General features: G+C 41.3%; 1 protein-coding gene across 2 annotated transcripts in view; it reads left to right on the top strand.

Moving 5' to 3' along the window:
* Positions 1–13,102, top strand: part of CEMIP2 (cell migration inducing hyaluronidase 2) — an 85,613-nt gene that overhangs the window by 54,984 nt on the left and 17,527 nt on the right. For both annotated transcript variants that reach the window (XM_060610078.3, XM_060610077.3), the window contains exons 14-18: positions 350–385; positions 1,351–1,506; positions 4,093–4,270; positions 6,665–6,880; positions 10,812–11,020. In XM_060610078.3, the coding sequence (XP_060466061.1) occupies positions 350–385; positions 1,351–1,506; positions 4,093–4,270; positions 6,665–6,880; positions 10,812–11,020 (795 nt within the window). The remainder of the gene's footprint in view (positions 1–349; positions 386–1,350; positions 1,507–4,092; positions 4,271–6,664; positions 6,881–10,811; positions 11,021–13,102) is intronic.

Here is a 13,102-nt window from a genome sequence, read left to right as displayed (position 1 = left end):
GGTTACTGTGTACAGGCACTGTCCTAAAGGGTTGGCATTAATTAGTATGTTCAATGCCCTCAAGTATCCATTGAGGAAGGTTATGTTCTCGGTTCAACTTCTAGGTGAGAAAACTGAGAGAGAGTCAAGGCGAATGCCTTACCCAAGGTCATGTGGCCGGTAATCAGCAACGCTACCTTCACTGTGGAGTGTGTGCTTTAAGTTATTGGGAAGTGAAACATTTTCTTGTGGTCTTGGGGAGTAAACATTATTGGAACCTCCTGGATTTTCCCAAAAATTAAATATTGAGAGAAATTATCTCTTACATGAGGTGATAAATTAAATGTTCTTTTATTCTCTTTTCTCATAGATTTGCAGATAATGGAATAGGACTGACCTTTGCCAGGTTTGTAATTGTTTTTAAAATACTTATCTGATTATTTCAAAGCTGTAAGGTAAAACGGCCCTGGTTTTGTGTGTGTGTGTGTGTGTGTTTCGGGGGAGGGGTGGGTTTGATCACACATGGATTGTTCTATCATTACGTTGGCAGTTGAAAAAACAAACAAAACAGCACCCACTTCCTGATACCACTAGAGGGCCAAAATACATTTTTCTTAATTAATTGAATTCGCACCAAAGTCATAGGTTAATATAGCTGGAATTCTGTAGAAGGATTGGCCTGTCATATTTTTTTGCTTAGGAGAAAACACTTGAGAGGAAGGGAAGAAAAGTTGGGAGCATATTAAATATCTTCTTTCTTAGGGGCACCTGGGTGGCTCAGTCGGTTAAGTTAAGTGTCCGACTTCAGCTCAGTCATGATCTCACAGCCGGTGAGTTTGAGCCCCGCATCGGGCTCTGCACTGACAGCTCAGAGCCTGGAGCCTGCTTGAGATTCTGTATCTCCCCACCCCACCTCCTCTCAAACATAAATAAACATTAAAAAAATATTTAAATATTTTCTTTCTTAGAACCTGGTCTAATTTTGCAGTGATCTTTAAGAACCGAACTTTTAATGTTACATATTTTTCTCCAGACAAGAGTTATTTGGGTACTGTCTTAAATATGACTGTCATCTAACTGTTAAACTCAGGGCAAGTTCATCCTCCATGTACAATACGGTTGTTGCAGACTAAAATAATCAATTGTTGCTGTTAAATGAAATGTCACCTGTTTCATGTGCAAACCATGTATTAATTTATACGAGATATGTTCACAGCTTAGAAGGACTTTTTGATGACTTGATAATATGCATTAGAAAAAGCTCCTATCTGTTTTGCAAATTTTTAGCTTTTAAGTTATGGCGTGTCTGGATTTGAGGGCCAATTTAAATTTCCTGGAGGTGGGAGGTAACGGTTATTCTCATTTTAACAGTGATGGAAGCTTCCCCAGTGATGAAGGTTCCAGCCAGGAGGTATCCGAATCTCTCTTTGTTGGGGAGAGCAGGAATTATGGCTTTCAGGGTGGTCAGAACAAATATGTAGGCACTGGAGGAATAGACCAGAAGCCTCGGACCCTACCTAGGAACAGGTAAGCATTGCTTTAGCAGTAGACTGTTAAATTTGAACAATAAATGAAAACCTAACCCTTATCGGAAGTTTCTGCAATAATCCTGGGTGCATTGGTTCCCTCTGTGATGGTTTTTCCCACCTTATCTTATTATTATTACTATTATTATTATTATTATTATTATATCATTACTATTACAGCTGGGTAGACTCTGGAATTTTGGAGCATTAACTATCAAGCACTTTAGATTTCATTATTAATTAACGAAGGAAACTATCTTGTTTTTCATTTCTTGCTTAAGGCCTTATATAAGCTGCTGACTTTTTTGTTTTCTTCTTTCTTGAGCCACAGAAAGTGGCCAAACTGTAAACTATGACGTTAGGTCACTCTTGCCTCAATTTGTGAGGTGGGTTTGCAGAAATAGCCACTGGAAAAAGGAAATAACTTATTGAAAAAAGTCCTAGAAAATAAGAGTTGATAGATGCCAAAGCTGACTCAAAACCGAACCACGGCTGTGTAATTACCAGTGTTTCAGCTGTACAGAGTAGACTTTTGGCATGTTTTCTGTCAAAATAATCACAGAGTCATTAAAATAGTACTTAGCACCAGAAAGATACTTTAGAGCTTTTAGGGAACTAGTAAGTAATTAACCCATACCTCGGTTCTGAGACCCAGTTTGGAATTGTCCTCATTTTACTTGTGAGAAAAACAGAGAACAACTCATGTTCTGAAGGTCTTATGTTGGACCCGCTGCCAGAATTCATCAAGCATCAGTTCCCTTAAAGTTATACACTGTAGGCATTGGGCTAGGATGGGTCAGGGGGATGGGCCACACAGACTGCTCACTTTGAGGGGCAGCGCGGTGAGTGTTGGCAAAAGGGCTTTTACTAGCCTCTGGCAAAGAGTGAGCTTGGTTCCACTCCCCCTTTGCTTGTTGTTGGGAAATCCTGAATGCCCTTATAAGCTACGCTCTGTGTAGCCCTCCTGTTAGTCAGACTGTGGAAGCCATGAGGGAAGAAACTTCGTGGATTTTTAATAGCTAACGTTTATTAAGTGCTTGCCATGTGTCAGGCCCCGTTCTAAATACTTTATTCTTCACTTAATCCTCGCAAAGCCCAGTGAGGTAGGTACTGTCATTATCCTGCTTTATAAATGAGGAGCTTACTAAAAGTAGCTGAGGTGGGATTCAAACCCTGTTAGTCTGCCTTCATCGCTGTGATGTGCCTGTCAAGATTGGGCTGTAGCTGTCTCTTCTAATGTGTAACGAAAAATAGCTGTATATCGGCTAGCGTTTGGCTACAGTATGATGGTGCCCAGTTCCATTCTTTTCACTTGACATTGGCCTCTAGTGTTTTTCTTTTTTCTCTCTCTCTCTTTTTCTTTTTCTTTTTTGAGAGAGAGCGCACACTTATGAGTGGGGGAGGGGGCAAAGGAAGGAGAGGGGCAGAGAGAATCTTAAGCAGGCCCCACCACCAGCGTGGAGCCCGCCATGGAACTCGATCTCACAACTGTGAGATCATGAGCGAAGCCAAAATCAAGAGTTGGACGCTCAATCGACTGAGCCACCCAGGTGCCACCCCCTCCATTTTTCTTTTTTAATTGAAGTATAGTTGACATACAATATTATGTTAGTTTCAGGTGTACAAAATTTTGATTCGATGTGGCCTTCAGATTTGTTTCAAAATTCTTATCGCTTCTTCATGAAGTAAGATTTTCTAAAACAAAGAGTCCTCCTTGGTCAGTGGATGCAGTGTTTATTTTACTGTATCTTTACAACTTTTTCTATGAGAGAGAGCCATTTTGGGATATATCCTTAGACGTTCATCAAGGTGCATAGATTTTTAAGCAGGCTACTTCATTTTCTTGCTGGCATGTATGTTTTTACTGTAAAACACTGCCAAGTTGTAAACTGATGTTGCTGTAGGAATCCTCTGCAGTGCCGTTAAAGAATTTAACAGGGGGAGAAACCTAAGGGATCCAGAATATTATGGGTTTTGTACCTTAATTATAATTAATGATATATGATTAGTAGGTTAAGGAGTTTGTGTTTGAACAGAAAGGAGGAAAATGAATAAACCAAATTTCTCAATCCAGCCAACCCCTTTGACATAGTAAGCCTTGAGGATTTACACTTTTATGCTTTTAAGTGTATCATTTCATCTTATTACTATCATTTAGTGGCTTGAAAGGAGGTTCTCTCTGTGAAAGCACAGATTGGTCTTTTATTCTCCTGCCAGAGATTTTGGAACCAAAACCGAAGTATAGGAGTTCCCAAACAAAAGGTCTTGACTGAGTTGATTCAAGGAAGCAAAAATCACCTCTTCAGAGAGGCCTCCGTTCTGTCCAAAACAGCGTCTCTCTTCTACCCAACCTATTGTATTACCGTGTCTCTGCCTGCACAACACTCACTGCCTGAAATTATCCTTGTTTTTCTGTTTGCCTTTTTCCACCGTTTTGCTCGGGGATTTTGTCATGGTACCGCTGTATCCTAGAATTGTGCTTAGCGTGTATGAGATATTCAACAGTGTTTATAAAACAAACTTGTAAGTGACGTGCCGGTGCAGGGATGGGCCCATGCACATTAAACACAATCTTGTATTTCAACAGGACGTTCCCAATTAGAGGCTTTCAGATTTATGACGGGCCCATTCATCTAACCAGGTGCACTTTCAAAAAATATGTGCCAACTCCAGATAGGTACACCAGTGCTATCGGCTTCCTTGTGAAGAACCCCTGGCAGATAACTCCCAGGAATAACATCTCCCTCGTGAAGTTTGGTCCACACGTAAGTATGTTCTTACGGTACCTATGTGGTGACCACGACAGGAGCAAGAGGGGTAGCGCATCCCCAGAGACAAACACACGAACCAAGTGTTCGTACGAGTCTTTACAGCTGGGAGGAGAAATACATGCAAAAGAGACTCCTCATTCCATGCACGCTGTCCCGTTGAGTTCAAGGTGAGAACAGAGATCCCATGTGACCAGGGGTATTTTTGACATTCAAGTGATATCTCGAAAGGGACAGTGTCTTAAAATGATAGCGCGGGACTGAGGATGGTAGAGTTTCATAGGAACCAGAGGATTTGGGGAAGTTCATTGTGATAATCTATGAAGTGATTTGAGTTCTGCCTGGTATTCTACTTGTCTGGGGCTTATTCTTTTGGGGAAACAGGATAAAAGGATGGGGAAGAAGAGGAGTCCTGGGGTGGTATAAAGCAAATATGGATAAAAACTGTCGGAAAGTTTTTATGAAGACTGCAAAGAAGACTGAGAAATCATTGTTTGCAGTACAGTGGCCCACAGGAATCGTTTGTTTTCTTAGTAGTTTCATCAGTGACCCCTGTACCGTTAGTACACAGGACAGTAAGGTTACGTACCTCTCCCTCCACCATCTTGCCAGTTCCAAAATGACCTTGGTACGTGGAGATTGAGTCTCAGACCATCTCGCTCGCCGCTTCCACAGGCGGCCACGACTGGGAAGTGGCTCATGCCTCTCTCATTCACGTCCGTGGGCTGACTCTGTGGTAGCCTAGTTTAAAATAGAACATGAGATAGTTTACCAAAGCCTGTATCTGATTTTCCAGAATGGCTGAGGCAGGAAACAGAGGCACAGGTGCAAATTGGGATGCCAGCTTGGTTGGCTGGCTCTCTTTTCGACCGCATGACTGCAGGGGAAGAGGGAGGGCGACACTAGCAGGTAGCTTCCCACATGAATAAATAGGACGGTCTTTGGAGCAGCTCTCCAGTGTGGAGGCCGGGTGTTCACCTGCTGTGCACACAGACCTCCGTACATGGAGCTGCAGTGACGATGACACAGTCGTTCTGAGAAACAGTTCATCAGGTGTTGTGTTGGTTGTGGAGTTCCGACTTCTAACATCCCTGCCGTGCAAACGCGGTGGTCATCATCCAGGAGGTCTGATGGTGCTCACACCCTGGGAACAGCTTGTAAAGGGAATGGTTTGCCACATTTGTGCTCCCTGAAAAGTGGGAAACATGCCCAAACTTCTCTTAGGTTTAACAACAGGATGTACAAGGGAAATGAGAAAAAAAGCGTACGACTAAGAACCTAGAGCCAGCCATGTGTCCCAGACGTCAATGATTTTTCATTGAATTGCTTATCATTTAGACGTTCAGTTTGACTTTAAATCATCTGAGCATGATGGGGCACCTGGGTGACTCAGTCAGTTAAGTGTCTGACTTTGGCTCAGGTCATGATCTCAGGGTTGGTGAATTTGAGCCCCCCTATCGGCCTTGCTGCTGTCAGTGTAGAGCCTGCTTTGGATCCTCTCTCTCTACTCCTACCCTGCTTGTGCTCTCTCTGTCAAAAAAAAAAAAAAAAAAAAAGGTGTGTCTGCACCCCTTGAATAGTATGAATAATTTACCACTAATAAGAAACAGCTAAAGACTATAAAACATGTAATCTGCAGCCTGCTTTGCAGTTGTGTACTACATGTTTAATAAAAGCTTTAAATTAACTCTACCTGATATAAAAATTACTGAGCTGGGTTTGGTCTATGTTGACGAGAAAGTAACATACACTTTCTAGCAGATTTGAGTGAGTTCATTGGTCACCCAGCATACCAAGGCAATACTTGGCCTGTGTTTTGATTTGAAACTGTACATGTTTTTTGGTGGGGGGGGGGGGGTGTAAGGAGTCAAATGAACAAGAACTAAAGCATTTGGAGTGAAATAAAATGACGAACTAACTCAGAAGATAGAATTTATAACAGACTTTATTTAATCGAGGTATAATTTGCATACAGGGACATGCTCACATCCTAAGTGTCAGGTTTATAATTTTTAACAAATATGCATGGCTCCATATTTCCCTTCCCCACAACTGTTCTGATTCTCTTACCATAGGTTAGTTTTGTCTGGAGAGCAGGTCATAGTTTTTAAATGGAAGATAAAGGGAAACACCAGCTATATTTTTAACATTTGCCACTTGAACTCCACAAGGCTTTGTAATTTCCACCACCACCCCCCCCACCCCCAACGAACCATGTCATAATTAAGTGAAAACTTTGGGTGCTGTGGTTGACAACTATGAACTGTGACTCAGAACTGCTCTGACCTCAAAGCAGTTGTAAGGGATATGCAGTTGGATCCTTGCAGGGGACGCTGGCCAGGAATGCAGAAGCCTTCATTTTGTGATGTCCTTGTCTTTCACTGCTGGCAGGTCTCTCTGAATGTCTTCTTTGGGAAGCCTGGCCCCTGGTTTGAAGATTGTGAGCTGGATGGTGATAAGAACTCCATATTCCACGACATCGACGGCTCTGTGACAGGATACAAGGATGCGTATGTGGGAAGAATCGACAATTACCTGATCCGCCACCCAAGCTGCGTGAATATTACCAAATGGAATGCAGTGGTCTGCAGCGGGAACTATGCCCAGGTAGGCCAGAATGCTCTCTGGTGCCTGATTCCTACCCAGCTCCTAACAGCACCACTTCCACAAGGAGTACTCCTCTGCTCCTCAGCATGGTCGATACTTTCCAAGGCATGAGCTTCCTTTAGGAAAAAAGAAAAATAAAATCATTAGGAGTCATGGACTCAGACAAACTTTTTTAAGTTTATTTATTTGGAGAGAGAGAAAAAGAGCGTATGTGAGCAAGCCCGGGAGAGGGGCAGAGAGAGAGGGAGAGAGAATCCCATGCAGGCTCTGCACTGTTAACACGGAGCCCGACATAGAGCTCGAACTCGAAAACAGTGAGGTCACGACCTGAACAGAGATCAGAGTCAGACGCTTGATGGACTGAGCCACTTTGGTGCCCCATGGACTCGTACAGTTTTATTTAAGGTTCCACTGCTCCAAATTAATTAAACAGGTGGAAAAGTGGGTCCAACAGAAATAGTACGACTCGCCCTTGGTTAAATATAGTTGGGATATGGTTGGCGTGAGAACCCATATTTCCTGAGTCTTAGGCCAGGTTTCCTTGTCATGCGACAGCTGTGCCCCCTGAGAGGGGGATTTATTCTTTGCTCTCAGGGTCATTATCTCTACTAAATTAGGGAATCTGGCAGAGGGATGAAGATGGGAAGGAGTCTCCTGACTTACTTTAAAGGAGTATTAGCTTCTTTGTTGTGGGATTTCTCATTCCAATATGGAAAAAAAAAATGTTATTCTTGCCTAAGTCCTGGGAAGGACAAGGAAAAAATGGAGAATTAGCTCTAGTAAAGAAGAAAACATGGTTTAAAATGTAATTTCTTTTTTCCTTTCATTTTATTCTTACTAAAAATTTTTTTTTAAATGTTTATTTTTGAGAGAAACAGAGTCTGAGTGGGAGAGGGACAGAGAGAGAGAGGGAGACACAGAATCTGAAGCAGGCTCCAGGCTGTCAGCACAGAGCCCAACATGGAGCTCGAACCCACGAACCCTGGGATCATGACCTGAGCTGAAGTCGGAAGCTCAACCAACTGAGCCACCCGGGTGCCCCCCTTTCATTTTATTCCTAATCAGAATTGCCTGCTAAAACTAAGTAACCTATCAATACCTAGGAAGCTATAGACATTCTAGAATTACAAGGTGCTTTGGTGACTCTGTCGTTTAAGCATCCAACTCTTGAACTCAGCTCAGGTCTTGATCTCAGGGTTGTGAGTTCAAGTCTCACACTGGGCTCCACACTGAGCACGAAGCCTACTTAAAAAAAAAAAAAAAGAAATTTTAGAATTAAAACAAAAAGCTTTCAGGTCCTTTTTGTAGCTATAGTTTTAGTTAAGTTTCGTGTGTATGTGTCTGTCTGAAAGTGGTGTGTACTCACCAAGGAAATAAAAAATTATTATAAATGCATCTGTCAACCCTTTGGATTTCAAGCGTATTTGAGAATGTGAACCTGATCCTTCTATCTTATAAAGCAGAGTAGTAATTCACTTTTTACTGAAGGATGAAGAAAGAAATAAGTCATCTAATACTTCCTAGGAGGCTCTGGGAATGGTAGGACCACAGGTCAGAAATTTTTTCCTGAGAATTTTGGATTTGGGCTGGGGGCCCAGATCTGCAGATATTTGTAGAAGACTTTATGTCTTTAAGCAAAGGGTAGAACACCTGGATCTCAAGATAGAATAACAATTACTTAGCTATTTGTAAATATATTTTAATGGGATGCTTGTTTTTTGCTAACCCAAGGGTTAAAGGGGCTCAGGAAAAAAGGTGGTAACATAGGAGAATTAAGGTAATATGTGCTACCTCATATCTTCCCGGATTTGGAAGAAGGGAGGAGATCTATCTGTCTATCTATCTATCTCCCATTATATATTATATATAACCTGTTATATATAACTTGTTTTTTATGTAGTTTTAATATTTTATTATTTTAACTTATATTTTGTAATATATACATGTATATATATGATATTTATATAACCTATAAATAAATACAGGTTAAATATAAACATTTTTAAAAACAATATGTATTATATATAACCTACAGGTTAAATATAAACCTGTGTTTAAAAATAAGTATGTTATGGGGTGCCTGGGTGGCTCAGTCAGTTAAGCGTCCGACTTCAGCTCATGTCATGATCTCACAGTTCCGTGGTTTCAAGTCCCACGTCGGGCTCTGTGCTGACAGCTCAGAGCCTGGAGCCTGATTCAGATTCTGTGTCTCCCTCTCTCTCTGCCCCTCCCCTGTTCACACTCTGTCTCACAGTCTCAAGAATTAATAAACATTAAAATAATAATAATTAAAAAAATAAGTATGTTATTTGTAGTAACTATAATATATAGTACATACTAAATATATATATTTAAATGAAGACAGTCAGTAATCTCAAAATATATATTTCCCATCTATTTTAAATCTTTAAGTGGTATCAGAAAGGAGAGTATTGTGTTGAAACACAAATAAGACTTAAGCTTTCCTGGCTCAATATGTACAAAACTGTAGAAATGACAGGAAGAAAAATAGAGAAATATTGTGGATTAAATACAGTATTCTGCAAATGTTTTAAGACTTCTGGGGAATTCTGTTACAGGATACTGATTTGCTTTAGGAAATTGTTCTGAGGTTTGTTCTTTAGAGGATGCATTTGGGGAAGGTTTTGTTTTGGCAGAGCAAGGGCTCAAATACCACTGGAATAAATTCAGAATTCTCAAAGTTGTCTCTGTTTAATATATTTTTCCAGTTTTTGTAAAGTGCTTTATAAAGCCTTTTTTTTTTTTTTTTTTTTGAATGGGTGAAAAATGACTTCTTGGGCTGATGTAGGTCATGGAAAATGAAAAGCCGAAGCTCTAAGATATTTCAATTTTCCATCTCTTGTTTTAGAGAAAAGGCTTTCAGATTTGACTGGAGGGTATCAGGTTTCACGTTAATTTACGGGTTTTTTTTGGATGTGTGTTCTTCAGACTGAGGTATTTCATTGACAAGCTGTGTAAGCCGCAAAGGCTTTATATTCTGATGAATAAGCTGGCCCGTTGTGGCGGAGGAGATGATGAAGATCTTGGCTAGCAGAATGCTTGGTCTGGTTTTACCATTTCAGTTTAAGTGGGGCTTCATTTTAAGTATAACTTACGATGAAGTTGGCTTCTACTCGTTTAGTCTGGCTCAGATCACAGAACCTCTGTTCTGAAAGTAGAGACACTGGACTTTGTGCTGGAAATGTTTGTTTAGCTATTTAAGCTTTTGCTCTCTCCTCCTTAATTCTTTTTAAAAGTTTGTATCAAGCTTTTAGTTTTAATTCCAGTAGACTTTACATACAGTGTTAGTGTCAGGTGTGTAATATAGTGATTCAGCAATTCTATACATCACTCAGTGCTCACCATGGTAAGTGTGCTTTAAAAAAATTTTTTTTAAGTGTTTATTTATTTTTGAGAGGGAAGGGAGGGGCAGAGAGAGGGAGACACAAAATCTGAAGCAGGCTCTAGGCTCTGGGCTGTCAGCACGGAGCCTGACGCAGGGCTTGAACCCACGAACCTTGAGATCATGAACTGAAGTTGGACGCTCAACCGACTGAGCCACCCAGGTGCCCTGATAAGTGTATTAATCCCCATCACCTATTTCACCCATCCCCTCACCCACCTCCCTCTCTGGGAATCACCAGTTTGTTCTCTGTAATTAAGAGTCTTCTTCCCTTTCATTCTTTTTTTTTTTTTTTTAACGTTTATTTATTTTTGAGACAGAGAGAGACAGAGCATGAACGGAGGAGGGTCAGAGAGAGGGAGACACAGAATCTGAAACAGGCTCCAGGCTCTAAGCCATCAGCACAGAGCCAGAGGCGGGACTCGAACTCACGGACCGCGAGATCATGACCTGAGCCGAAGTCGGCTGCTCAACCGACTGAGCCACCCAGGCACCCCCTTCCCTTTCATTCTTAATTGTTTTTTGAAGGTTTATGTCCAGACATGGAGCACTCAGAATCTGACGATGACCATCGCACGAGATGAGTATCCCTCCTATCCGATGGTGCTCCGAGGCATTAACCAGAAGGCCACCTTTCCACAGTACCAGCCTGTGATCATGCTGGAGAAGGGCTATACCATCCACTGGAATGGACCTGCCCCACGGACTGCTTTTCTATACCTCATAAACTTCAACAGGTATGTCTCTCTTACGGTTACTTCAAGTAGCTGAGCAAGTTGTAATTTAGTGGAGAAAAATTATCACTTTTCTGTAGCGAGTAAAGAATGCCAGTTTTCATGTACTTTGTTCTTCTCATGTGGAGGCTGTATGTATTTTATGCTGATGAGATTAAGCAATTGAATCCTGTCATTTTAAAAACATTTCTTATTGTCTATGGTCAAGGTATTGTGTGCAGAAAGCCATTAGGTTATAATATAGTCTGCTGAATACTTTAATGCCCCATAGCTGAGATGGAAAGAAGTTTTATCTGGTATTCCAACTGAGCACTTGGTAATCAAGAACATGAAAAGACTTTTGAGGCCAAGTTCAGACTTGGCAGAAGAGAGTCGTGTGATTTTGTTTTTAAGTGTTTATTTTTTTTTTAAGGATTATTTATTTGTTTCAAAAGAGAGAGAGAGAGAAAGCATGAGCAAACAGGGTAGGGGCAGAGAGAGAGAGAGAGAGAGGGCGAGAGAGAGAATCCTAGGCAGGCTCCATGCTGTCAGCACAGAGCCCAACGTGGGGCTCGAGCCCATGAACCGTTAGATCACAATCTGAGCCAAAATCAAGAGACAGACGTTTAACTGTCTGAGCCACCCAGGTGCCCCTGAGGAAGGGATACTAAGTGTTTTGTCTTGTTACAAAAACAATACCTTTGAGAAAAAGCTGGTTCTGCTCAGGGACTGATGGATTCAGCGTGTTAAGAGCATAGGGTGCCTCAGGGGAGGTGACAGAGGATGCTGGAAGGGAGGGATGGGATTATTTTGAAAGGTAGAGGTAACCAATCTATTTATATGTGATGGTTAACCTATGAGACTCCATGCAACTGCTCAGATATGTACTGGAAAAAATCAAAATGGCTTGTTCACCTGGCTGGTCATAAAGCTCTGACTTGTTAGAACTCTCTTAAAACGCTCACTTGAAATGAACAGAGGGAGGCATAGAACATGTAGGAATTCAGCTCTGAATAGGTCACTTCCAAGGATCGGTGAATATCAGTGGGTTCTGAGCTGTTAGATCTCACACATCCTCTAAACTGGACCATTGCTGCTTTCCTATAATACTTGCTGCGCTTTCTCTGTTCCTTTGCTGGAGAATCACAGCCCTGCCTACTGAGTCAACCAAGGCAAAAATCCCAGGAGTCATCACCGACTCTTCTTTTTCTTCATCCCTTCCCATCAGTGACCAAACCCTGTTAGCTCTGTCTCCTTAATGTTGTTTGCATCTCTCCTCTTCTTTCCACCTCTGATGCTTGTGGCTGAGTTCAGGCCATTATCATCTGTTGCCTGGATCCTGTTCTATCTCCTCGTCTCTAATCCTTAGTTCACAGTGTGTCTGGGGGGCAGTTTCCTAAAAGCCAGTATGATATTATCGCTCCCATGAGTGAGCAGCGGAGAAGGCAATGAAAGAAACAAATGATAGCTACAGAGACTCAAGGAGAAATGTCAGCGATCAGTAGTCCGAAGAATTATATCTGGCAGGTTACGAACTTGAGGTGAGGTATTACAACCACGTGGTATGCAGGATTCTGTAAGTATCACGTGTAACTTTTGAACAAATACTGAGCAAGTAAAAATATTTTAAAGTGAAAAAAGGCTGAGCCCAGAAGTTTCAAAAATCTGCATGGGCTTTTGAAGTTCAGTCAGACTTTCCTTGCTTAAGTAGCTCAGAGTTTGTAAAAATTACATCATGGGCAGAGGCAAGAGGAGGAGACAGATAATTTTTTTCTTCTCAAATTTAATATGATCATGGAGCGGTCATAGGTTTTGTCACAGTGCCTCTTCTGCAAATAACACTTTAAACATGATAAAAGCTGTACGTATTCCTTAAACAAAATAAAGAAAATAGAGAAAAATATGAGGAAAATGGAAAAAAAAAAACCCTAGAATTCTTCTAATCAAAGTGAGACATTATAAACGTATTGTTCTCTCAGAGTCTCTACCCTCACATGTTTTCTGAGCATATAGATAAACCAAGATTTATTTAACTACTCTCTTCCTCCATGAACATTTAGTGTTTCTTCTGCCAGCCTCTCCATATCCCCCTTTTGCTATCATAAA

The sequence above is a fragment of the Panthera onca genome, chromosome D4 (genome assembly GCF_046562875.1).
Source record: "Panthera onca isolate mPanOnc1 chromosome D4, mPanOnc1 haplotype 2, whole genome shotgun sequence".
NCBI classification, from domain to species: Eukaryota; Metazoa; Chordata; class Mammalia; order Carnivora; family Felidae; genus Panthera; species Panthera onca.
The sequence above is the reverse complement of the archived record's forward strand: the minus strand, read 5'-3'. Positions and strand labels throughout refer to the sequence as shown.